The 27,500-nt window shown below is 43.1% G+C and overlaps 2 protein-coding genes across 4 annotated transcripts in view; both read right to left on the reverse strand.

Annotated features, from left to right (window-relative positions):
- The window catches only part of Acot6 (acyl-CoA thioesterase 6), a 25,959-nt gene extending 23,317 nt beyond the window's left edge, over positions 1 to 2,642 (reverse strand). Inside the window, exon 1 of one of the 3 annotated variants that reach the window (XM_008849773.3) lies at positions 2,104 to 2,642. In XM_008849773.3, the coding sequence (XP_008847995.3) occupies positions 2,104 to 2,560 (457 nt within the window). In that variant the 5' untranslated portion in view covers positions 2,561 to 2,642. The remainder of the gene's footprint in view (positions 1 to 2,103) is intronic. The other 2 variants (XM_029554424.1, XM_029554423.1) reach the window with 2 other exon arrangements.
- A 16,074-nt stretch (positions 2,643 to 18,716) lies between these two features.
- On the reverse strand, positions 18,717 to 27,287 carry LOC103747382 (acyl-coenzyme A thioesterase 3). Its single transcript, XM_008849774.3, has 3 exons — positions 26,790 to 27,287; positions 21,195 to 21,397; positions 18,717 to 19,676 (listed from the first exon to the last, which is right to left on the reverse strand). The coding sequence occupies exons 1-3, from the start codon at positions 27,244 to 27,246 to the stop codon at positions 19,071 to 19,073; spliced, it is 1,266 nt and encodes a 421-aa protein (XP_008847996.1). The 5' UTR covers positions 27,247 to 27,287; the 3' UTR covers positions 18,717 to 19,070.
- Between the last annotated feature and the right edge of the window lie 213 nt (positions 27,288 to 27,500).

Genomic DNA, 27,500 nt, shown 5'->3' on the forward strand with positions numbered 1-27,500 from the left:
AGATTTTGGTAGTCAGCAAGAAGTTTTTGAAGTCTGTGATGTATGAAGTAGAGACACTGTGAAACAAGACCCTTTCTACTTTTCTTCCTTCTTGTCTTTTTTTGTTTTTGTTTGTTTGTGGACCGGGTTCTACTACATTGGCCTAGAACTCCGGATCCTCCTGCCTCTGCTTCCCAAGTGCTGGGGTTACAGGTTTGTGTCACCACACCTGGCTGTTTGTTTTTAATAACCTACCATGAGAAGGGAAGGCGAACAAAATGCCTTATTTTTTCTTCTTGAATTTGTTACATAGTTTCACAAATAATAACAAAGTTTTATTTATTTATTTATTTATTTATTTATTTATTTATTTATTTATTTATTTATGGTCTTTTTGAGACAGGGTCTCTCTGTAGCCCCAGCTGGCCTGGAACTTACTATGTAGACCAGGCTGACTTTGAACTCGCAGAGTTCACCTCTGCCTCCTGAGTGCTGAGATTAAAGGCATGTGCCACCATGCCTGGCTAATAACCTAAAGTTTTAAAAAATGCCTGGCGAAATGGTTCAGTGGGTAAAGGTGCCTGCTGCCAAGTCTGACAACCTGAGTTCAAGCCCCAGCACCCATATGGTAGTGGTAGAGAACTGACTCTTGTAAGTTGTCCTTTAATTTCTTCCAATGCACATGCCTACACATGTACACAAAATTATTTTTTGTTGTTTTTTTGAGTTAGGATCTCCCCGAAGCCCCAGCTGGCCTAGAACTTGCTATGTAGACCAGGATGGTCTCAATCCACTTCCCTCTGCCTCCTGAGTGCTGGGACTAAAGGCATCATGCCCAGCTAAGAAAAAAAAAATTAATGCACATTTTCCACAAACTTTTCTTTTTCATTTGCCTCAAAAACAGTATCCGATAACACTTTGAGAATCATAAACTACTCTTAAGTACACAGGGAATATTAGAGTGTGTTCCCACCTCCATTATCCTCTTGACTCTAGCCTTAAAGAATGGCATCCCTAACTCAGCCAAGTTGTTTGGCCCCTGAATATTTATATATACTTTTTCTTTGGGTTGTAGTACTATTCTCTCTCCCATCCTACTTTTTTATTTGTTCAGTTCCTTAGTTTTCAAACCTAAATTTACATCTTCCTTCCTGAAAGTCTTTCTACATACCCCTCAAGGCTGAGCTGAGTTAAATAGCCTTTGACATGGCCTTATTGGCACCTCAAACTAGATCTCCTATCACAGGTACCTAGGCCCATTCTGACATGGTACACACGTTGAGAGGCCAGAGGCCCATTTTTTAAAATTAAGTTTGGGTCTGAAGCCGGAGCTGAGTAACTGGCTAGACTGACTAGCCAACAAATTCCAGGAATCTTTCTAACTGTGCTTCCCTGGTGCTAGGATTATAGACACCAGCTTCACATGTTCAGCCTTATACAGGGGTACTAGGGATCTGAATTCAGGTCTTCATGCTTGTGCAGCAAGTACTTTGCCTATGGAGCCATCTCCCCAGTCCACTGTATCCCTTTGGAACAGGACAATTTTGTTCTGGGGACTGATCAGAGAATAGCGGGATGTTTAGCAGTGTCTCTGGCCTCTACCCACTAGATGGCAATAGCACTTCCCCATTTATTTGTATGTAACAAAAACCTCTGTCGATGTTGCCACATGTCCCCTGATGGAGGGGCAAAAATCACCCAAGGTTGAGAAACACGCAGAATGACTATGATGGGGGGAAGGGGCTGTCAGGGTAATCCGTGTGCACTTTAATGACTAGGGAACATTATCTTCATTTGTGGGTTTACGGCTTTTTGGAAGTTTGATATGAAAGGAGGCAAAAGTCACTGACCACTAGCATAAGTCACTGATATTGGTACACAGAACACACCCAGGTGGCTGGCATATAGTGGACTTCAAGAAATGTAAATTGAATAATCACTTCAGCGTATAGCTGAGGGATTCACGGTGCCTTAAGGATATGACTTGTGAAAGGAAAGGTTCCTTTCAAAACGAAAGACAGGCTTTGGTCAGCGGGGAGCAGGTTTGCGGAGTCTTCCAGTCCCGTGATTCTCCTCCAGGCTAGGGACCTCTGTGGGACCAGGGACAGGACCACGGCGGCTCACCCGGCGGCAGGAAGAGAGTGGCGCGCACCCGGCCCGCGCGCACGGGCACCCGCCGCACCCCGGGCGGCAGGAAGTGGCGCTCGTGCACCGCCCGGGCCAGCAGCCGCCCGCCGTCGGGCTCGTGGCCGTCCAGCACCTCCAGCTCCAGCACGAAGGGCGTCTGCACGTCCCGCTTGAGCAGGCGCCAGAGAGGCCTGTCGGGCTCCAGGGCCCAGAGCAGCCCCATGGGCTCGAGCCCCGCGAAGCTGCCGCCCAGCGCGGGCGCGCGCGCCAGGTCCAGCTCGCCGCCGGCGTCGGCGCGGTAGCGCGCGTGGGCGCGGAAGAGCACGGCTTTCTCGTCGCTTAGGGCCGTGCGCAGCGTGACGGGCTGCTCGGGGGTGAGTCCGCGCACGGCGATGCGCAGCGGCTCGTCCCAGCAGCTGCGGCCCGCGGGCTCCAGGAGCACTGTAGGAGCCATTCTAACTTCCGAAGGTTGTTAGGTCAGTCGAGTCTCTTGGTTTCCGGCGTCAGTGGTCACGAGTTCACTCTTTGTTCGTCCGTCCCACTGGGTAGGTTTGGCCGCCGCTGGGTGAGACTCCCTTATGGGATACAGTGGCCCGCATCCAGAAAAGCTAAGGTAAAGGTAATGATTAATTTCGCTTTTCAAGGTGATGTCGAAGTACAGGTACAAAGACTCATTTGAAAGGATACCTTTCCCCATACCCATAGTTTTGGAAAGGTATCCTAGGTTTTCTAATTCCGGTGATCCTGATCGCACCTTACTGTTGCCAGCCTTTGCTCATGGAACCTGAAAAGGAGTCTGGGGCTGTTCCTTGCTTGTGGGGTCGGACAGCCTGGCGTGCAGTCTCTGCCCCAGCTGCTTAATAGCTTGGAAAGGCAAGTAAGGAAAGTTTCTGAGCTCAGGGTCCTTATCTGAAAAGGACTGTAGGGACGAGTCTATGGGCTATTAATATGAAAACACAAGAGTATGCCTGTTATCTAAGTGGGTAGAGAGAGAGAATGTTTCCCAGCTCAACTCACAGATTTAATTTTGGATTTTGTCAGAGTTCTAGCAGGGAACAGAATACTTAAGGGAGTGGTTAAGAAGAGTTCCCTAAAGAGATATTTCCAAAACATGGGCAATTAAAAGCCAAAAAGCCTAATAAGACTTAGTGCTTCTTTGAGGGCTTTAAGTGATAGGTAAATTGAGTCCAAATCGGGAGAAAGTACCAGGACACAGACAAGAACTCTGGCCGGAATAAAGTTTATTGGCAGAGAAAACGCACGGGACAGTCCCCTGTTCAGGATGGAGGAGCTGTCAGTTTACAGGCTGTTGGCTGGGGCCTTTTATAGGGGGTTTTGGGGATGCAGAAGGTGGGAAAATATATTTTTTTAAAAACAAGTTAGGTGGGGAGGAGAGAGTCCAGGGCTTATCAGGAGAGAACAGCCTCTGTCAAACTGCCCCCTTCCCCTTCCCCTTCTGTCAGCCAGGATTTGAGTCATGGGATAAGGGGTCTATACATTGTGAAACTTATCAGGGGGAAGTAGCTTGTATTGAGATAGCTCCTACATCAGTAGGTCTGGGGTCCAGGGGCCTGTTTGTCTTCTAAGATTATCAAAGGGGAAGCAGGTTGTGCTGAAACAGCTCTTGCAGCAGTTGGGTCTTGGGTTATAGGTGTGGGGAGTCTGTTTATCTTGTCTGCAGGTGGTCAGGGTGCTCATTAACTCAGTTCCTGTATTCTCAGAGGGCCTGCAAAACCATGAGTCCCTGTTGCTTTGGGGAGGGGGTTTAGGGCAGATCCAAACCCTAATATTAAGGGCTTCCAGACTGGAGCTTCAGCCTTTCAGGAGGGTTGGTGGGAGGCAACTTGGTGTCTATGCAAAAATGCAGTTCTCACCTCAAAGAGAATAAGAGTTGTTTATTTTGGAACTAAATATGAGTGACCATGGCCTGCGAAGACAGATTCTGGTTACCCCCAAACTGTGGTATCAATTTCCAAAAGCTTTTATGGTAACAGAACAAAAGAAAGTCATAAATCAAGGTACTTTTTAAATACATTGGTGGAAGCATCAGGTAGGCATGTAACATAACAGTAGGGAACACTCTATAACAGGCCTCAGACCCTACCTGATGGCATTCTTAGCCATTGGGTTGGTGGAAGCTAGGGGTCTGTACATTCCAAAAGGATTTGCCTAACAGTCATAGGATGGATATTAAGTCAAACAAAGAGGTGGTTATTAAAGGGGCCAAAGGTAGCTCAAGATAATTGGACCTGTAACATTCCATCTCTCCTCAATCACAGAAATTTGAATAAATCCAAATAGCCCATGGAATCTTCAAAATCAGTAATGTGGTGTTTTTTTTTTTTTTTTTTTTTCCCCCTGGGAACTCCAGTTCATACTACGATAATGATGCAGGCTGGGGGAAGAAATACTTCTATTTAATGCTCCTCATCCTTCAGTGTGCCTCTTTCTCTGAACACATCAACAGAAAGGGAGATACAGCTCAGCACTGCCATAGGAAAGCTTTGACTATACCATAGACCACAGAAAGGCATTTCAGATTGGCTGGGGAAATGGCTCCATGGATAAAGCACTTGCTGTGCAAGCAGGAGGGCTGGACTCAGATCCTTAGAACCCACATCAAAGCCAGGCAGCTGTGAAATCCCAGCAGTTGGGAGGCAGAGACAGGTGATCCCCAGGCCTAGCTGGCTAGCTAGAATAGCCAGAATTATTGAGCTCTGGGTTCAGTGAGAGACCCTGCCTCTATAAAGAGAAAAGCAGTTGAGGAAGAAGCTCATCAAATTCAGGCCTCCACACTTGGGAACACATATGTCCTTACTCATAGACACCACATGCACACACACATAAAAAAAGAATTTGAGAACAAGTTAGAGTGAAATAAAGTTAAGCAGTTTATTAAGTACAGATAAACCTTTTAGATTTAAGCACAGACATGTAGAGAGAGGGAGAACCTTAGATGTCTTTATAATGGTTATATCTATGATTCTATGGATTTTCAAATTACACTGCTTAAAGGATACAGTTTACAACAAGGTTTAAAGATTAAGAAAATTTTAAAATTAAAAAAATACAATCTAGTTTACTTATTTTTCTTATCTTAAGTTTCTGGGGCTTAGGAGATAGCTTAGTCCATAGAGTGTTTGCCAAAATAACATGAGGACCTGAGTTTGATCCTCAGAACCCAGGTAAAAAGCTGATTGTGGTGGCATTTGGTTGTAATACCAGTTCTGGGGAGGCAGACGTGTAGCCTAATCAGCCAGGCCCAGGTCTCAGTGATAGATCCTGTCTCAAAACACAAAGTGGAATGCTCCTGAGGAAAAACTCCTGAAATCGACTTCTGGCCTCTACATGCACGTGCACACACAGATAGGTGTACTCCTTTCCTCCACACACCCCCAAGAACAAAATAATTTCCTTTTTTAAATGAAATTGTAAGATTTTTTAAAAAATGATTATTATTTTTTTAAATTTATGTGCATCTTTCTGTCTGTCTGTGGCTATGGGTGCCTATGGAGACCAGAAGAGGACACTGGGTCTCCTGGAGCTGCAATTACAGGCAGTTGTGAGCCACCTAATATGGGTGCTGGCAACTGAACTCTTGTCTGGTTCTCTCCAAGAGTATATATGATCTTGTGCCTAAAATTCTTTGATTTATTTTTATCTTATGTGTATGAATATTTTGCCTGCATGTATGTAAGTCCACCCATTCATGCAGTGTCTGGGAATCCAGAGGACGCTGTTAGATACCTTGGGTCTAGAGTTACAGACAGTTGTTAGCTGCCATGTAGGTGCTGGGAACTGAACTCAGATCCTGTGCAAGAGCTCTTAATGGCTGAGTCATCTCTCCATCCCATAAGATGGTTTTATGAGGTGTATTATTTAGCTTTAGGGATGAGAAAGGGGCATATAGTTAAATTCAAGACCACCAACATTCTGACCCCAAGTCAGCATAATTTGTGGGGTTTTTTGTTTGTTTGTTTGTTTGTTTTGTCTTTTTGAGATAGGGTTTCCTTGTATCTCCAGCTGGTCTGGAACTTACTATGTAGACCAGTTCCTCACTCTCACAGAGATCTGCCTGCCTCTGCCTCTCAGGTGTTGAAATTAAAGGCTTGTGTCACCACACCTGGCTAGCATCGTTTGTTTTTAACATCCTTGTTTGAGATGTCTTTAGAAAGGCAAACACTATCTATATAGGCAATTTCTATTTTATCAGTTGTATTTAAGTTTCTGACACCTAGCCAGATTCCAAAGTGAGCCGCTTGTTTCCCTTCCTGTGTCCCCTTAAATTTCCCTTTCCTATACTGCCTTAAACCCAGCCCTAGAGTTCAAGCTCCAAGGATACAGAGCAGGATGAAGGAGAGAGAAAGCATGTGGAAGATTTGTGGCTATTAGAAGCTCAATAAATTATGATTTTTAAAAATTGTAAGATCATCCAGGTGTGGGGTACACCCCTTTAACCCTAGCACTTAGGAGGCAGACACTGGTGATCACTCTGAGTCGAGGCCAGCCTGAGGTGGTCTACACAGAGCGTTCCAGGCCAGCTGGGGCTATATAGTGACACCCTGTCTCAAAAAGCAAACAAATAATTTATAAGATTAACACCAGGACTGATAGTTTAGTGACCCTTCTTCCATTCCTCCAAATGAAGCAGCCATTGCTGGATTTGAACTACCTGTTTGAAGAGTTTTCTAAACAGGCCAGTTTCCAGTGGCATTCGAATGAAATCCTTTCTTCTTTAAGCGTTACACCAAGTACCTGAAGTACCCGACATTAACCAATCTGTTATTTTCGTCTGCTGTCTGCCTCCACCTTACTAGGCAAGTAATTTTGAAATAACCAATCACCTTTTCACTATTTTTTCTGCTTTTCCCAGACCTTTTCCCTCTATAAAACCTACCTGTTCTATTCAGTTGATGTGAATGCATAACCTACTTTATAGAATAAAATGTTGGACAACTTAAGAGTTAAAAACATAGCCAATTAAGATACTTTAACCTGTCATTTGACAAAGGATATCATCAGGACTGACTTAGGGGGTCTTCTTGCAGACACACATTACCAGCCACTTTTAAGTCAAATTCATTTACTTTGCTGTGCATCTGGGATAAAATCTGAGATCTCCTTACTTTTCTGATACAACAACTGAAATGGGAGGGCAGGGGTTGGGGTGGAACTCCCAACTGATATAGTGTTAGAGCTCTGATTTCATTCAGACCTTGGGTCTCACCTGTGTCATACCTAGAATGTCAGTGGCACAGGAAAACTCCGTGTGTTTCTGTTTTTAATCGCCAGTCTGCTACCCACAAATGCTGTCCTCAAAGTAACAATAGCTTAATTTCAATCATTTTGTAATGTCAACAGTGTTGTAGTCATGGCAACTTCCTGGTTTTGATATTATGGTGTGCAGGATGTTAACATTAGGGGTCGCTTGGTGAAGTGTTTAGTGACCTTGGCTATTTTTGCAAGATTTGTATAAATCTAAAGTCTTTTCAAAAATGGTTAGAAGAACAACAAAACAATGACCACTGGGAGTGACTAAACTACCTTAGAGGATCTTTGGTCTTTTGTGTGCAAACTGTAGGGCTAATATCAGTCTGTTCACCTCTGATACATTCCTCTCTATCTTCAAATACTTAGACTTTTCAAGTATATGGAGGTTTCTATGCCTTTACATTGATCTTGTGCCTAAAATTCCTTGAATTAAATTTTTAAATTTATTTTTATCTTATGTGTATGAATATTTTGCCTGCATGTATGTAAGTCCACCCATTCATGCAGTGTCTGGGAATCCAGAGGAGGCTGTTAGATCCCTTGGATCTAGAGTTACAGACAGTTGTTAGCCACCATGTAGGTACTGGGAACCGAACCCAAGTCCTATGCAAGAGCAACCAGTGCTCTTAATGGCTAAGTCATCTCTCCTGCCTCACACTTGAATTTTTTAACTGTTTTCTTTCCCCAAGGCACTGGACTGAGTCATACAATTTTTCCAAAGTAAGCTGATGATATGTTTATTATTTGGGTCTTTTGTCTTCTCCCATGAGGGGCCTCATCTTTATTCTTTAACTGCAGTATGATAATCATTTTCCCATCTCTCTGACAAAACACTTGAAATAATCAACTTAAAAGGAAAATCTACTTTGGCTCACAGTCTTTAAAGTTTCAGTCTATGGTTTTTTGTTCCTAGTGCTTTGGCTCTGTGGCAAGACAGACATTATTGCAGGGAACATGTGGCAGAAAGGAGCTGTTCCTTGAATGGCAGCTGGAAGAAAAGAGAGGGGAGGATGGGACAGAAGTCCACAAACTAACAAAGTTAGATGCCCCTAAGACTTCTCTTCCTGCCTGTCTGCTAAAGGTTGTGATATTTCCCAATACTGACACAAGCCTTTAACACGTGGCCTTTCAGAGACATAAGATTTTTCCTCAACAGTTTTCATAGGAGGAAGGGTCCCTACATTGAGAATGATTATGTTAAATGAAAGGCACAGTTTTCAAAACAGCTGCTGGATGTCTGGGTATAAGAAACCGATCATTATCCTGCTGAGACTGCTTTGGCTCACTTCCCAGAACATTCATCTTTAAGTCACCTAATTGAGTGCTTGCCAAGAGGTTTTCCCTTTTTGTAACTGATACTCAAAAAGTTGAAAGATTAAATCTTTCAGGGATCATTGATTACTTTCATAATTTTATTAGATAACCATTAAGCATGGCAATAGGGCTTGCACATGCAGCTGTTTTATGAACATATTGAGACACTAGCTTACAAGAATACATGATTTGCTGACTATTCGCTACAAAAATTATCCATCCTCTGCAATAGCTCTGCCTCTATTTGAAAGAGGAATATTTAAATATTTTGGAAAAACAGAAATACCTGTTCATTTGTATTTATTGAAATGAGGTCATTTGGGCAGTTGTTCTCCAACATCCCCTAATTAGGGTCATAAAAATACCCCTATTCATCAGACACAGGAACAGAGGATCTAACTCCTACACTATCACATTCAAGGAAAGTCTTCCTTGCAAGACCTTTTCTTCCCAAATTCAGACTGGTCAGTTTTTCCCGCCTTTACCCTAGAATTCTTTATTAAAATAGAATCATTAAATGTTTCCAGTGTTCTCTTAGCATTCAACACTTGTCCTTAACAGTTGAGATGTCAGAGAGCATTCCAAGGGGAAGTTCAAGATAGCCCCTGCCCCCACATTCCTAGGAGAGGTAAACAGATGTTTGCAGCTGAGTTCCTAGACAGCTCCCACCATCCCTTGCCATGACCCACCTTTTCTTTATGTTCAGCAGGCCTCTGCTAGATACTATCTAATTACAGCTTCTCCCCTCTCTTTTGGGATAGTGAAAGGGAATGCTGATATTCTCTAAAAGAGAAATCACACAGTAGCAAGTGTCAGTACCATCTGAGGACAAGTTATATTTCTGAGAAAATGGGATGAATGAAGGTTATATGTTCATATAGGCAAATTTGAAGATTTTTATTTGTCCTATAATACAGTCTTTTGAAAATTGTGAACCAATTTTTTGCTTAAAGCTGTTCCTATAACAGACTGCTTTTAAAAGTCCTATTTCTCCCCATTTTTTTTTTAGTCCCAAGTGAGTTCAGGACTTAGGTCTTAGATTCCTACCAGGGTATAATTCTCATCCATAGCCTTAAATTGCATCAATAATCTTTAGAACACTGAAGTATACTGCCTTTATTAACTTGTGGTGACAGGAAATTGGGATCAATGAATGGGGAATCAGTGATACTTTTGATTGGTAAGAGTTCCCTTAGGTTCATAAAAGACAGGATTTTCATACATTTATTAACTACGTTTTGAGAGTACACTGGTGCTTTACAGAAACTGTAGGGTCAGCTACAGAGCATCTAACTTGCCCCGTAAGAAGGATTCTTTGATTGCTGTGGAGCTAGGTTACCTCAGGTAGGGCCTTAGCCACTGTTGAGGCAGCAGTGGCCTGTAAATAAGAAAATGCTCCAAGTGGGTGAATAAGCAATGACTCAGAAATGCTTGTATCTGTGTGAGAGGAGCACCTGGATAACATCCATCTGCAAAACCTCCATGGCCCACAGAGAAGTCAAAATGACCAGGGGCTGTGCTCATTGATGTTTTAGAATTTTAAAAAATGTTTTGTCATTTTTATTTTATGTGTATGAGTGTATTACCTGTATGTAAGTAAATGTACCTGTGTCATGCAGTGCCTGTGGAGGTCAGAAGAAGGTATTGGATCCCCTGGAACTGGAATTACAGATGGTTGTTAACTGCTATGTGGGTGCTGGTAACCAAACACAGGTCCTTTGTAAGAGCAGCCATTGCTCTTAAGTGCTGACCCATCTCTCCAGCCCCCCAATTTTTCGAATTATATTGAGGAAGTGAATTTGAAGTTAAGCACTTTTAGCATCTTCCCTGCTTGCCACAACAGTATTGTTTTGTAAAGGCAATCATTTCCATGGGCTTTATTAGTGGCTGCGCCGTCCTTATATCCATGCAGAGTGGGCCTCCAGGAGCTGTGCAGAAGAAAGCCTTTCAGGAGAACCAGCTGTTTCCTTGCATCTTGGGTCTGACAAGAAAGAACCATGAAATTATGGGGACAAAGTCTATGCTTCTGATAAGCCTTTTTTTGCAATAGAGTTCTTTGCTTTTGCAGTTGTTTCGCATGGGTCTTTTACAAGGTATTAGTTTTCTAAAATGAAAGTAGAAACTGACACCTCTCTTTTCACAAACCTTTAAGGTCTACCCTGCCTATCCAGTTAAATACATGTAATGCTACCTGTCATATGGCACACTCCTATCTTTGTAGTGTTACCAGCCTGTGACTTTGTATATACTGTTACAGAAAATCAGGAAGTGAAGAAATCAAGAACTCACCTAGAAAATTGAATAACTCACTTTTTATTACACTAGCAGACCCAGAGGAGCTAATACTCTGAAGTTCTGGGCCCCAATTAACAAAAATCCATAGACCTTTTTTTTTTTTTTTTGGTCTTTTTAAGACAGAGTCTCCCTGTAGCCCCACCTGGAATTCACTATGTAGACCAGGCTGGCCCTGAACTTACAGAGATCCACCTGCCTCTGCCTCCTGAGTGCCACTGCTCCTGGAAAAAAATCTATAGACTTTTATAGGGCTTTTCACATCATTTCTTTTTTTAAAAAATATTCTATTATTTTTATTTTTTATGTGTGAGTGTATTGCCTACATGTATGTAAGTGTACAAGTGTCATGCAATACCTGTAGAGGTCAGAAGAGGGTGTCAGATTGCCTGGAATTGGAGTTAGGGATGGTTGTTAGCAGCTATGTGGGTCCTGGGAACTGAACCTGGGTTCTCTGCAAGAGCAGTCAGTGCTCTTAATCACTCAGCCATCTCTCTGGCTCCTTCACATCATTTCTTTCTTTTTTAAAAAAAAAATTATTATTTTTATTTTATGTGTATGCATGTATTGCCTGCATGTAGGTAAGTGCACCCATGTCATACAATGCTTGCAGAGGACAGAAGAGGTCGTTGGATCCCCTGGAACTGGAGTTACGGACAGTTGTTAGTTGCCATGTGGGTGCTGGGATTTGAACCCAGGTCTTCTGCAAGAACTCTGCTGAGCCATCTCTGCTGAGCCATCTTTCCAGCCCCCACATAATTTCTTAATAGTTACAGCATTGGTGGGTTTAGACTATAGCCTGCATGACTTTCAGCACAAATGTCTACATGTATGTAAGTCATTACAGGAAATTCCTTTCATGGTCAAGTGGTCAGCATGTTTACCAGAAGTAGATATTGTGGGCAATGGTTAAGGCATCTTTAGCTATGTAATTTACTGCTTGCACCAGTACAATGGTTAAAAGGTTTTACTAGATAATTGTGGTAGGTGATTCTGGTCCCTTTTTGTTCTCCATTTTAGTTTTATCTTCTCTATCAGTATAGTTAAGTATTTACTAAGAAGGCTTTACAGAAATTACAGAGTGACTGCTAGTTGTTTAAAGCAGAGTAAAGAATCAGCCATAAGAAAATTATCTCAGATACACAAAGAGTGTATTAATAACTTTTCTGTTGCTGTGATAAAACACCATGACCGAGGTAACTTATGGAAGGAAGAGTTTTTTTGGCTTATGGTTCCAGAGGGTAAGAGTGCATAATGGCAAGGGAGGCACAGAAGCAGGAGGTGGCCAGAGCAGAAAGCCAAGCAGTCACATCTTCAAGCAGGCACAGAAAGCAGAGAGAGACAAAATGGAAATAGGCAAGCCATATACTCTCAGAGCCTGTCCCAACTGACATGTTTCCTCCAGCGTGGTCACACCTCCTGGAGCATCCATGACCCTCTCCAAACAGCACCATGAACTGGGGACCAAATGTACAAATATTTGGAGCCTAGAGGAGACATTTTCATTCAGACCACCAGAAAGAGCAACATTAAATGCATGGGCATATTTTTTCTTCCATCAATACCACTATTCAGATGATATTTGAAAACACTTGAATATTTCTATCATTGAGTCTATGAGACCACCATTTCCTTTCTAAAATGACTTACATCATCATCTTGTAAAAACTAACACAAATACAGAATACAGAGATTGAAAAGCAAATAAAAACTGATATAGCATGGTCAACATTTTAAAAGAATAGTTTACTTCCAGCTGGATGTGGTGGTGCACACTATTAGTCCCAGCACTCAGGAGGCAGAAGCAGGCAGATCTCTGTGAGTTTAAGGCCTACATAGCAAGTTCCAGGCCAGCTAAGGATACAGGGAGACCATGTCTCAAAAAAAATAAAATTAAAACAAGAATAATTTACTTCCATAATACTTGACAGAATGTTCCTATAAATCAATAATAAATAGATGAATATTTGAAAAGAATGAACATGTAGCTTTGAAAAGAACAAAAGCATTTTTCCCAATAAGAAGAGAAAATATGGACTGAGGATCTAGCCTAGTAGTAGTCATGTGCGTAGCATACTTGAAGCCCTGTGTTCAGTCCTCAGCACATACACAAAGGGAAAATATCCAGCTTGATTAACAACTGGAAAAAAAGCAAAACAATAACTTGCTCTTAGCTCATGCCCACCAAATGTAGGAACAGAATGATAACAGGCATGCTGGTGCATACACACTCATATTGTCACAGTTGGCCATGGTGCAGGACTCATGGTTTCTGGTGTGCATACCAAGTTGCAAAAAAACTAGTCATAATACTTTGACTCAGTAATTCGCTGCCAGAAAAGAAAATGTCTTAAATGTATAATTAGTGCCTCAAGATGGAGGAGATGGCTCAGCTGATGTCCTAGTTGGCTTCTATTGCTGTGATAAAACATTCTGACCAAAATCAAGATGGGGAGGAAAGGGTTTATTTGGCTTACATATCCCCATCACTGTTCATCACAGTTCATCGTGGAGGGAAGCCAGGGCAAGAACTCAGGGCAGAAACCTGGAGGAAGGAACTAAAGCATAGACCATGGATTTATTAGTCACTTTTCTGTTGCTGTGATAAAACACTTTTGGCAAGGCAACTTAAAGAAGGAAGAGTTTATTTGGCTTACAGTTCCAGACGGTAAGAGTCCATAATGGCGGGGAGGCATGGCAGCAGAGATAGCCAGAGCAGAAAGCTGAACACTCATATCTTCAAGTAGGCACAGGAAGCTGAGAGAAACTGGAAATCTGGCAAGGCTTAAGGACTCTCAAAGCCTGTCCCCAGTGACATGCTTCCTTCAACATGGCCACACCCCCAAAAGGTTTGATGATCCTCCCCAAATGCTCCATGAACTGGGGACCAAGTGTCCAAACACTTGGACCCTATAGGGGACACTACATTCAAACCACCACAGTGGAGGAACACTGCTTTCTGTGCTTTGTGGTTTGCTCCCTCTGTCCTGTGCTCAGTCTGCTTACTTTTTTAAACTTTTACTTATTTATAGTTTATGAGTGTTTTGCTTTGATGTATTAAATGCAAACCCATGGAGGCCAGAAGAAGGTGTCAGAACTGGAGTTACAGATGGTTGTTAGCCACCGTGTGGATGCTGGGAACCAAATCTTGGTCCTCTGAAAGAGCAGTCAGTGCTTTTAACTACTGAGCTATCTCTCCAGCCCCTCAACCTGCTTTCTCATACAACCTAGGACCACCTGCCCAGGGGTAGCACTGCCCACAATAGGGCTGGGCCCTTCTACATCAATTAACAATAAAGAAAATGCCTTTCAGACATGGCCACAGGCCAATCTGATGGTGGAAATGCCTCAACTGAGGTTTCCTCTTCCAGGTGTTTTCACAACTGAAGCTATCTAGAAGCTAAAAAGTGCTTGCCTTGCAAGCATGAGTACTTGAGTTTAGATCCTCAGCACCCATGTAAAAAGCCAGGTACAGCAGGTGGGCACACAACTGTAACCCGATGCTAGGGAGGCAGAAGTAGACTGATCCCGAGAGCTCACTGGCCAGCCACCTTGGCTGAATTGGTCAGCTCTATGTTCACTGAGAAACCCCATCTCAAAAAATAAGGTGGAAGGGACTGAAGAAATGGCTCAGCTAAGAGCACTAGCTGCTCTTACAGAGTACTTGGGATTGGTCTCCAGTACCCACATGGCAGCTAACAACTGTCTGTAACTCTACATGGTGAATCTGACACCCTTTTTTGGCCTCCTTGGGCAGACAGTTGTGATGCACTTCCATACAAGCAGGGAAAACATACATGTAAAAAGAAATTTAAAAAAATTAAAGGTGGAAAATGAGAACTATTGATGACATCCACCTCTGGCCTCCACACACATTCATGCACATGTGCAACACAAACACACACACACAAACTAATCAGTGATACATTTTTTTAAAAAAAGCTGTCTGTGTAAAGGTACCTTCATCACAGCATCACATTTTGTGATGAAAAACTGTCAACTATGTCAATATGTCAAAACCCTAAAAAAACTCAACTATGTCAAAAGCCTAAAAATGGCTCAGCGGAGGCTAGGGAATACCAATCTGAAAAATCGTGTTTTAAGAATATCACAATCATACATGACATTATGGTAAAAAAGGATGATAAAACTCAACATACACAATGCATTCTATTTTCTAAGACAAATATTTATGTGTATATATTTAGAACATAAAGTCATGGAGGAAAACAAAATAAGGAAATGTTAAGAGCACATGTTTCTAGGTGATTGGATTGTAAGGAACTCATGTTGTACTGAATAATTTTTTTCTACTGTTTAAATTGTATCAGTTTTTGTCACTTTAGATTCATGAAAAAGGAGTCCTACTGGTCCTTGAAAATATGTCGATATCTATCCAAGCCTTTTCTAATCCTAACCCTGTAGTATGTAGTTTTGTTCCTCTACAACATCTACCCCATCCTTCTCTTGCCCCCTCCTACCCCAAAGAATTGAAAGGGGAAAGGATATTGGCTTCTTTCCATGTGTTTACATGCCTATTAATAGACTCCCAATTTCTGCCATTCTTTTTTTTTTTTAACCCCTGGTGACCATAGTCCTTCATGACCCCTGAATGATGATAAATGATGTTCCTTGAAGTGTCTCAAGCCATACCATTTACTCTTGGGTGATGGGTAGGCAGGGTTACAGGAAAGAGAAAACAAGAAGGGCAAATCATATATATGTCGCTAATAGAGGAGGGGGTGTAGTAGGCAATTTGAGGGCTGGTTGTTACAGATCTGAAAAATGAAACTTCATCAAAGATGGGGTTTGAACATAGTTCCAAATCTACTTTATTTTTTTTAAAAGGCAAGATCTTGGTGTAACATAAGCTGACCTCGAGCTTGTTATGAAGCCCAGGATAGCTTCAAGCTCATGGTGTTCCTGCTTTAGCCTCTGAGTGCCAGAATTATAGAAGTGTGCTACCATGCCTGCTTCAGATCTACCTTTATGAGTTAAACCTGTGGTGCTTGACTTTTGGCTCCCACTGTGCCCCAAGTCCAGGAATTCTATCACAAGCTTATACAAGGGAAAGAACCATTTCCTTCCCCTAGCTGGGGTTACTATTCTGCAAGGTCATGATCAGGCTTTATGCATCATGGAGGCACCTGAAAGGGGAGAGGGTGAATTCATACACTGCATTCTCTGAGCTGGTAGAGAAGGGGCAGAAATTAATGGACATTTAGCTGTGACCAGACCACAGATTTAAAAAGAGTAGCCTAGTACAAAGAGAGGGATCTGGATTTGGGGAGTACTGACTGAGTGCCAGCCCTATATTGTGCAAGAAATTTCTCTTAAGACAAGGCTCCTTCTCTGTTAAGTGAAGAGGACCACTGCCCCAGAGGAGGGTGGGAATTCAAGGAGAAGCATATGGCAATATACAAGGAAAGCTGACAAAAAGAATAGTGTTTGAGTTTTAAGGGGGCAAAAATCTGTCAGGATTGCTTCCTTAAAAAACAAACAGCTGGGCGTGGTGGCACACACCTTTAATCCCAGCACTCAGGAGGCAGAGGCAGGTGGATCTCTGTGAGTTCAAGGCAAGCCTGGTCTACATAGTGAGCTCCAGGATGGCTGGGGCTACAGGGAGACCCTGTCTCAAAAAGACCAAAACAAACAAAAAACCACGATACTAAATGTGGTATCACAAGTCTATAATTCCAGCATTTAGGAGTACTGAGGCCCAAGTTCAAGGCTGGTCTGAGCAATATAACAAGATTTAAGCAAGCCTGGGCTACATAGTGAGATGCTACCTCAACCCCTCCCCCCAAACAAAAACAAAAATAACATTAAGGAAACAAGACATGTTAATTATCAAGGTATTTTTATCTTAAACATAAAGCTTAAGGCATGGTTATTATTGTGGAACTTTTTATAGCATATGATCATTATTCTATTTTATATTTTCATGTTTATCATTGTTAAAATTACTCATGTAATTAACCTAAATATTTTACCAACTTTGAATCAAAATCATAAGTGTCCCTATGTATAAACAGGAATCTAACACAATTTGTTTGATCAGAAAAATCCTTATTCATTGCACTGGATAGCTTTAGTGTCACCTTGACACACCTGGGTTGAGGGAGCCTCAATTGGGGAATTTCCTTCATTGGACTGGCTGTGGCCATATCCATGGGGGCACCTTCTTGATTGTTGAGTGATGTGGGAGGGCCCAGTCCACTGTGGGTGGTGCCATCCCTGGGCAGGTGGGCCTGTGTTGCATAAGAAAGCAGGCTGAGCACAGGCCAGGGGAGCCAGCCAGTAAGCAGCATTCCTCCCTTCATGGCCTGTGCTCTGTCTGGCTCCTGCCTCCAGGTTCCTGCCCTGAGTTCCTACCTTGGGCTCCCTGATGAACTGTGACCGGGATATGGATGCTAAATAAACCCTTTCCTCCCCAAGTTGGTATTGGTCAGAATGTTTTGTCACAGCAGTGGGAAAACAAACTAGGACATTCATCCAAGAAAGCAAGAGGTGAAATATTTCCTTTGAAAATGTGCATTATTTTTGTATATAACTAGTTTATAGCTAAAATGGTAATTCCATTCTAAAAAAAACCCCTGAAATCTGATATCACAACATTTTTTCATATTACAGGTGTCCACTGGTCTCTGTGGAGAATTGGTACTGGGACCACTACAGAAGCCAAATCTGCCATGGCTGGTGTGCCTCATATAAAACAGTATTCCCATATAACCTAAACATGCCTTCCTGTATACTTTTAAATCACTTCTAGATTACTTAGAATGCATAATACAGTATAAATGCTCTGTAAATAGTTGTTATACTATATTAAGAGGTAATGACAGAAGTCTGCATATATTCAGAACAAACACAATATTTTTAAATAATTTAAATCCATGATTGGTAGAATTCACAATATAGAACCTACACAGATGAAGGGCCATTGTTCATGCCTTTTATTTTTTAATTTTTAAAACTATTTTTAAAATTTTTATTTATTTTTATGTGTATGCATGTATTGCCTGCATGTAGGTAAGTGCACCCATATTGTACAGTGCCTGAGGTGGTTGTCAGGTGCCATGTGGGTGCTGGGAATTGAACCCAGGTCCTCCAGATCTTCAACCAGTGTTCTTAACCATTGAGCCATCTCTCCAACACTTGTTTATGCCTTTAAAAATAGCAGGTTATTGGCTTTTTTTTTTTTTTTTGGTCTTTTTGTCCTGGAACTCACTATGTAGCCCAGGCTGGCCTTGAACTCACAGAGATCCGCCTGCCTCTGCCTCCCAAATGCTGGGATTAAAGCTATGCGCCACCATGCCCGGCTATTGTTTATTTTTAGTAAGTCACTTAGCAAATCATTTCTGCATTCCATTGCTGCAGCATGCATTATGCTACTTAGTTTCCAAAATTTCAGAGTTGCAGCTTTGTTATTAGCATGTAGTGTCTGCTGGATAGCTTTAGTGTCAACTTGACACACCTGGTTGAGGGAGCCTCAATTGGGGAATTGCTTTCATTGGGCTGGCCTGTGGCCATGTCCATGGGGCACCTTCTTTATTGCTGAGTGATGTGGGAGGGCCCAGCCCACTGTGGGTGGTGCCACCCTTGGGCAGGTGGGCCTGTGATGCATAAGAAAACAGGCTGAGTAGGGCCAGGGGAGCAAGCCAGTAAGCAGTATTCCTCCATAGCCTGTGCTCCAGCTCCTGCCTCCAGGTTCCTGCCCTGAGTTCCTACCTTGGGCTCCCTGATGAACTGTGACCTGGGAGATGTAAGCCAAATAAACCCTTTCCACCCCAAGTTGGTATTGGTCATAGTGTTTTGTCACAGCAATGGAGAAGCAAACTAGGACACAGTGCCATGCTAAGAGGTAACCTTTTACCACACCTTATGTTTTCTGCACAGTCCCTTCCCTCCCAGATTGATAAGGCTTGCAGTTTCCAAAGAAAAAAGAAAAAATCTTTTTGGGAAACTCTAAATTTATATATAAAACAGATAAACACACACACACACACACACACACACACACACACACACACAATGGAGGGTATTCCTAGAAGAGATCAGCATCAGAGACGTTAACTGAATAAAAATTAAAGTTTTGCTGAGATTGTCTTCTCTTCACCACCCAGGTGTTTGTGGAAGAAAGTCTGGAGTTGCTGCCATGCGTCCACCTGGGCCATGGCATGAGCCCTGGGCTCCCCTCCCCACATGACAGGACCACCAATTAAGCTGTGCAGGGAAGCCTTACAGAGGGGGAAGTAAGGGGGTTCAATGTAGTGCCCCGTCTTTGGGTAGCAGATGATCTGGGGCTTTTCCTTCCCATGGGCCTGTAAGCGTTTGGAGGCCTCAGTGGCATAGAATTCGCTCTTCCAGTTGTGGTCATCCTGACCTACTAGGAACAGGAAGGTGGTGTCAGACCTCTCCACAGGAATCAAGCTCTTCTGGTCAGGTCCTTCAAAAGGATTATTCAGGACATCCACAATGTCTCTGAGGCCATCTTTAGTCACCTTGATTCGTCTTTTGTTTGTGCCTACTTGAAACAGGGTCTCATCCTTGAAGTGTAAAGTTCCTCCAACATTGACCATTGAGCCATTGATTATGACAGCAGCCGTGATGTTCTTCAGGAAAGAGGCCATGGAGAGGCAGAGTTCACCCCCTTTGGAAATGCCAAGCAGCCCAACTCCTGGACCCTTTACCTAAGAAAGGCACAAAGAGAAAAGGAGAATAAGCCCACAGAGAGGGTAGGACAGTGACGGGTACCTGCCCTTAGACATCAGGTGGCCCTGAGCCTGACTCTATACCATCTTGGCTTTAGAAAGGTTATTAGGCTTTTACAAAGCTTAGTGTTCTAGCAGTAAGATGACCTCTAGGCCAGAGTCCACTTGAGCTCAAATGGGAAATCCAAGTAAAGTCCTGAGCATGATGTATATGAAGTACTCAGACAAGTCCAGAAAATGTTCACTATTTAGCCTGTGGTGCCTGTGAGTGCAGTGTCCACTGCATTCACACAAGTTCACACAAGGAAATGTGAAAAGTATGAAGGTGAACCCAGGTAAGGTTATAAGATGCATGTGTAAATACTGAGGGAGAGAAGGCCTGTTCTTCAGGGAACATTTTTCTTCCTGAAAATAGTCCCCCCCCCCCAAATAATCGTTGTGGTAATTAAATAGCTGCCTAGCAGATACAGTATATTTGTGCAGTATGAAATCGGGGCTGGAGAGATGGTTCAGCAGTTAAAGAGCACTGGCTGCTTCAGAGGACCTGGGTTCGGCTGAGCACCCACAGGGCAGCAAACAACTGCCTGTAACTCCAGTACCAGGGGATCTTCTGACCTCCATGGGCACTGCACAACATGGGTCCACTTACATACATTTAGGCAATACACTCAGTCACATAAAATAAAAATATTTTAAAATCACTATTGGGTACATAATGGGAAACAACCCAATAAATGTATGCCTCCTTGGCAGATTCTGAATCATCAATTTCCTTCTGTATTTATTTTGTTTCTGACATGGACGTGATAGCAGATACTAAAAGGTCTACAAAAACATAATTGCTACAGTGATCTAGACAACCAACAACACTATAACTAACAGAAAGTCTTCAAAATGAGTCTTTTCCCCTTCACTTAGCTTCACTATTCCTCATCAGTGTTCTGTTAATTTCATCAACCCTGAATTTTACAATTCCCCTTTCCTTGGCAGTCCTTTTCCTACCCTCCACACTGTGTTCTGACTCATGTAGACATGACCTTGTCTATGCTGTATCTAGACCCACTAATGTTGTATGAATGAATACAAGCTTAAAGTAAATGTGGGGTATAGTTCATGGGCTTCATAAGTGTGAGTCATTTAACACTCATTACAAACATGGAGGCGGACAACAAAGTCACAGATACAGAGCAGCAATGTACTATAAGGTGATGAATACTCATGATTTGCCTTGACTGTACCTCAGTTTTAGAGGAAGAAGCTCTCTCCCCTCAGCATAGTGGGATAGTTAACCACCTTACATGAGATTCATACTTTGTACTGACCATTCCGTGCCCCATGAGACCATCGCACTTTAGAAACACACTTTGCTCTGAATTTGGAAAAGACTAAATATTTGATTGTGATAACGCCTCAAGCTACTGATCTGCAAATCCAGCTTTGGCTAGGGGAGGCACTTAGGACCCTGAAATGAAAACTAAGACTATGTGACCAGACAACCTGAGGGTGACTGAGCAAGTAGTTCACAGCTTCTTCAAAGTACTCCAGGTGGAGGATGTCCATGTCCTTAGGGAGGTCATCATAGTTATAATAAGCCAGAGCCAGGACAGCGAAACCTTTCCCAGCCAGCAGACTTGCACGGTACTCCAGAAGGCCACCTCCAGTACCAAAAAGGTCTATGATCCCAGGATAGGGCCCAGGTCCTTGGCAAGAAAAAAACAAAAACATAATGTCTTGAAATCTTTTAGTTTATTTGAGGGACCAGGTAGAGGGACATGGAACATCCAAGCCTCTTTTCCTGTTTTGAAAAACAAAGTCCAACCAGACTGTCATTATTAGTGGGCTCCAGGATCTTACCTTGCATAAAAACCACAAGTAGGGAATCTTCCAAACAGGTAGAGTTGGGAGTTTCCTCAGGCAAATAGCATTGCACTGAGTGCACAGCAGCCCCAAGTGACCAGCATTGGTGATCTTCAGGGTTGCATGGATGCAAAATGTTCCTAAACCAATGGCCTTGGAATAAGTATCTTTCCTATTTAAGTAACACAGTGTCTGTTTTTTGAAGTTTGCAACCCAAAAATGGATTGGTTGTGCTTCCATGTTTTGTGATATCAAACCATCACTGGTTTTCTTGGAATCATCCGGAAAATAGTTCTAAATTCTCATGCAACACCCACCTTTGTATAACTAAAGCTTGTAGTTTTCATGGTTGCCCTCAAAATTATTAAAGTGGGGAGAGCAGGGCAGAGGAGGGAGTATAGGGATATAGGGAGAGATAAGTAACACTAAAGGCCCACAGAAAAAAGCTATATGGGGAGCTGGAGAGGTGGCTCAGGAGTTAAGAGTACTTACTGCTCTTGCAGAGGACCTTGGTTCAATTCTCAGCACCCACATGGAGGCTAACAACCATCTGTAACTTCAGTTCCAGGAGAATTGGATGCTGTCTTCTGACCTCCACAGGCATTGTATGACACAGGTGCACTTACGTACATGGCAGGCAATACACTCATACACATAAAATAATATTTTAAAAAGAAAAATCCATATGGAAACCTACCATTATAGAAGCTTCTTAAAGTATCTTTTTATGATATCATAAAAAGAGATTAAAAGGAGTTATCCTGTAACAGGGGGACATTTTCATAGGCTAATGAAAAAAGAAACCTCAATGCCAGGAATGGACTCCTCTAGAAGCTGTTGACCAGGGGTCATTGCTCAAAGAATACTGGCCATTGCCCCTGCTCTTGGTTACCTACTGGAATAGTCTTTTGGTTTTGATTTGAGAGTCCTAAATGTCTCCCCACGCTAAGGTTGGATGGTAAGACCCTATTGCTGAAGCATTACATGAGCTGTAGTACAAGGAGAAATCAAGCTGGTGCTGACTTCAGAGCCTCATCTTTCCTACCTAGCGTTCATAGTGTTGGAAGGCACGCTACCAGAAGGAGAAAAGCATCAACCTTACCCAGCTGTGAATCCTGTGAACTCTAATAACAACTGGCCTGGTAAGCTATGCCACCAGTGCAGTGGTGGCACAAATATGAGAATAACTAACCACCTTTTAAACTGGATTTAAGGTCCACTTCCTAGGATGGAGCCCATACCTGACATTGATATTAGGCTTAGGAATCTGAGGCTAGACAGGTCACAGGGAGAATCTAATTAGTTTTCTTCTAAATAGTTATTGTATTAAAATTCTATGTGAGTGTTTTGCCTGCTTGTATGGAGTTGCACCTATGCATGAAATGCCTTCAGTGGCCATAAGAGGGCACTGGATCCCCTGGAACTGGAGTTACAGACAGTTCTTAGCCACCATGTGGTGCTGGGAACTGAACCTGGGTCTTCTGCAAGAGCAGCCAGTGCTCTTAACCACTGAGCCATCTCTCCAGCCCCAAAAATGTTTTAGAAATTTACCTTAGTTTTTATTTTTCTATTTTTATTGAATTTTTGTGTTTTTTAAAAAAATTTTATGTGTATGAGTGTATTGCCTGCATGTATGAGTGCACCCATGTAGTGCAGTGCTGCAGAGGTCAGAGGAGGGCTTCGGATTCCCCTGGAACTGGAGTTAAGAATGGTTCATACCCGCCATGTGGGTGCTGGGAATTGAACCTGGGTCCTCTGTAAGAGCAGCCAGTGCTCTTAACCACTAAGCCATCTCTCCAGCCCCCAATTTTTGTGCATTTTATACATCTTAATCATATTTAGACCCCCTCCCGTACGTGTATCTCCTCCAGTCTCCCCCACCAGATTTCATGAATTATGTCATATATGTTAAGGCATATTGAGTCAAGTTTGTATCCCCAGATGTCCCTCAGTGTCACTCCCTTAAAGACGACCAACTCTTCCTCACTCATAAGTGATCACCTGCCAATATTTCGTCAGCTAAGGTTAAGGCTTCTTACCAATTTCTTCACTTTTATGCTGAGATTTTGTCGGGTTTGAGTTTGCATGGATCTTCATGCTGTCACCATTGCTGTAAGCTCATACAATCAAGTTCCCAGATGCCTGAAAAACTGTTTCCTTGTGGTCATCCACCACCTGACTCTTAACAGTCTTTCCACTCTCTCTTCTGAAGTGGTCCCTGAGGAGTCCTAGCCAGGGATATATACTCTGCAGTCTCTTATTCTCCAATTTTGGCCGCTTGTGGCTTTCTGTGTTAATCATCATCTATTGCATGAGGAAGCTTTGCTGGTAAGAGTTGAGAGCTGTATTAATATTCTCTCCTCCCGTTTCTCAGTCTTAGGTGTAGAGGTTGCATTGTAGATGTTTCACTTAGGGCTGGGTGTCTCAGATATTTATTCTGTGTGTTTGACAAGTTGGGGAACTCTGTAATAGACTCCACATATTGCAAAATGAAGGTTCTTTGATGAGTGGTGAGAGGTATACTTACCAGGCTAGTCCCAAGGTATCACTCTTATTTTTAGTGTATGTGTATAAGTGTTCTCCCAGTGAGTTAGTGCATCTGTTTCATGCAATCCCACTGAGGTCAGAAGTTGAATCCCCTGGAATAAACCAGCTTTTAAGGACTTATTGTTATACCCATGGATTAACGCATCCCTAATGCAGAAACCCACAACTGGCCAACATGCAAAGAGTAAGAGGCTGCACTGTGCTTAACCCTGCCTGAATAGGACATCTATATTTCAAACTTCTGCCTCCCAAGGCTCAGGGATCATTGCAGAAGAGCAGTGGAAAGATTGTAAGAACCAGAAGTGGTGGATGGCCACAGGGAAACAAAGATTTTTCCAGACAGCTGGTCAGTTACTCATATGAACTCATAGCAATGGTGACAGAATACATAAGTCCCATGCAAGCTCAAACCAGAAAAAATCCCAGCATAGACACAAGGAAGTGGGTTAGAAATTCCAACCCCACTTAAGGAAATACTGGCAAAAGATGGCTGCTGGGAGGGGCAGAGACAACCTCTTTCAAACATGGGATTCTTGGTAGGTTAACCAAGTCCAATGGTTGAACCCACACAGAAGGACATTTGGGGACACAAATTAGCCTCTGTAGGCCTCAGTGTGTGTGTGTGTGTGTGTGTGTGTGTGTGTGTATTAGAGTATATTAAATTGATTGGGGGGAATAAGAGGAGGTAAGGATGGAGGAGGGAACCTAAATACCATCAAGTTATAGTATATGAACTTCACAAAATTTCAATTAAAAATCATCAGAGTGAGGCCACATCCCATCTACATTTGTTGCAACAATTTTCTAGGATCTTTGTAATTAGAACAAAATGTATCTTTTTGAGATGGTCTCATGTAGCCCAGGATGGCATTAAACTCGCTACATAGCTAAGCACAACCTTGAATTCCTGATTCTCCTGCCTTTACCTCCTCAGTGCTAAGGTTATAGGCATAGGCCAACAAACCCATTTTATGCAGTCTTGGGGACTGAACCCAGGCCCTCTTGCATGCTAGATAAGCAATCAACTAAGATATGTGCCTTACAATTTATTTTATTTTTTTCTTTTATGTGTATGAGTGTATTGTCCACATGTGTGTAAGTATACCCATGTCATGCAATGCCTGAGGAGATTAGAAAAGGGTGTTGGATTCTCCTAGAACTGGAGTTACAGACAGTTGTTAGCTACCATGTGGGTGCTAGGAATCAAGCCCAGGTCCTATGCAAGAGCATCCAGTTCTCTTAATCACTGAGTCATCTCACCAGCCTTAAAATTTTAACTATGAAGGACCCAGATGATTATTTTCTTTCCCAATTGTTAGGGAGGTGCTCTGTACTTTAGAGAACACTGAGGAATTTGTAATTTGGCTACTTTTTGCTATCATTAAGGTTGTTGCTTTTTTTTTTCCTTTATAGGACAGTGATCACTGTACACTCCAGGTGCATTTTTCTAGGACTACATATGCAAATTATGTATCTTGGTTATTTGTATTGTACATAAACACTTGTTCACTTAGAAACAAGATATCATGCACATTTCTGCAGTTGATTCTTTCATACACCAGTATATTCTGGACATCCTTACATCCTCCTACATCAGTACACACAGATTCACCTCATTTTTGACAGTTTCAGATCATCTGAAGATTGAATATAGGAAAATTCCATTCTATGATGGACATCTAAGTTGTTTACTGTTTCCACTCTGACAAATATTGCTGCAAACACATTTGGGAACTAGAGTAGGAGAGGTTCCTGGAGGTCTTTTTAAAATTAGACTTGAAGTCAATGGCTTGAAGGGGGCTCAGTAGTGGTATAGGTTATCAAACACAGGAAACAATCAGGAGCGGATCTCCATCTAGAGCAGGGGACTGTCTGATATTGGGGAGATGAGGACGGCATAACTGTAAACTGCAATTAATATATAATCAGTATATGGTAAGGAAAAAATTAATTTTCAAGAATCACACAATATGAAGCATTCCAGAGTCCCCAGGAAATTCTGAACCTTAAAAAGTGTCCTAACTGGGCTATCAGGCTGTGGCAGAGTAAAAAAGGAAACATACTTGCCCACAAAGCCAATAATAATGACTACCCACGGAAGAGATCTTTTATTATATAAACCATTGAATTCTTGAATTTTTGCTTATTATTTAAATATGTAACCATTAAAATATTCTAAAGGCTGTTTACCAAAAAACTACTTTCTCGGTTTTACATCTCTTCTATATCCTAGAGCAGTATTAAGGACACTTAAACTTCCTAAACGAAGTGCTATCCGTTACATAAATACTATGCCTAAGAGCTGGAAAGATGGCTTAGCCATTAAGAGCACTGGCTGCTATCGCAGAAGGCCTGTGCTCGATTCCCAGCACCCAGATGGCGACTAACAGTCCATAACTACCGTTCCAGGGGATCCAACACCCTCTTCCGACCTCCGATGGCTTTGCATGACACAGGTGCACTCAATACACATGCAGGCGATACACACACACACACACACACACACACACACACACACACAAAAATACCATGTCCTTGACCTTGAACCTTTACAAAACGACACTCAGCACTTTCAACTATGACCTCTAAGGGCCCGTGGGGAGTCTGGGAGCGAGGCAGGGAGAAGGGGCCCAGGTGATGCACCTATGAAGCATCCCAGGCCAAGGACAGAGATGCAGGTCGGCTCACCTGGAGGCAGGAAGAGCGTGGCGCGCACCCGGCCCGCGCGCACGGGCACCCGCCGCACCCCGGGCGGCAGGAAGTGGCGCTCGTGCACCGCCCGGGCCAGCAGCCGCCCGCCGTCGGGCTCGTGGCCGTCCAGCACCTCCAGCTCCAGCACGAAGGGCGTCTGCACGTCCCGCTTGAGCAGGCGCCAGAGAGGCCTGTCGGGCTCCAGGGCCCAGAGCAGCCCCATGGGCTCGAGCCCCGCGAAGCTGCCGCCCAGCGCGGGCGCGCGCGCCAGGTCCAGCTCGCCGCCGGCGTCGGCGCGGTAGCGCGCGTGGGCGCGGAAGAGCACGGCTTTCTCGTCGCTTAGGGCCGTGCGCAGCGTGACGGGCTGCTCGGGGGTGAGTCCGCGCACGGTGATGCGCAGCGGCTCGTCCCAGCAGCTGCGGCCCGCGGGCTCCAGGAGCACTGTAGGAGCCATCTGGTTCTGGGCAGTCAATAAATGTATTTCCTAGGGAGACTCCAGATTAAGGTGGGAGGTTCTAGACGTCCCTGGATTTATTGCTATTAAACCCACCCCCGCTCTTCCATTGGCTGGGAACCGCTGTGCCAAGCCTCCTAGCGTGCCCTGGATGACTTTGAGTGTCGAAATGTTTGTAAAAGACCACTGAAACTGAAAGACTGGGGAAAGTGTCTTTCCAAAAATCCGGATTTTGCGGAAGTATCCCAAGGGAT

Source organism: Nannospalax galili, unplaced genomic scaffold (assembly GCF_000622305.1).
Source record: "Nannospalax galili isolate Female #2095 unplaced genomic scaffold, S.galili_v1.0 scaffold24, whole genome shotgun sequence".
NCBI lineage: Eukaryota > Metazoa > Chordata > Mammalia > Rodentia > Spalacidae > Nannospalax > Nannospalax galili.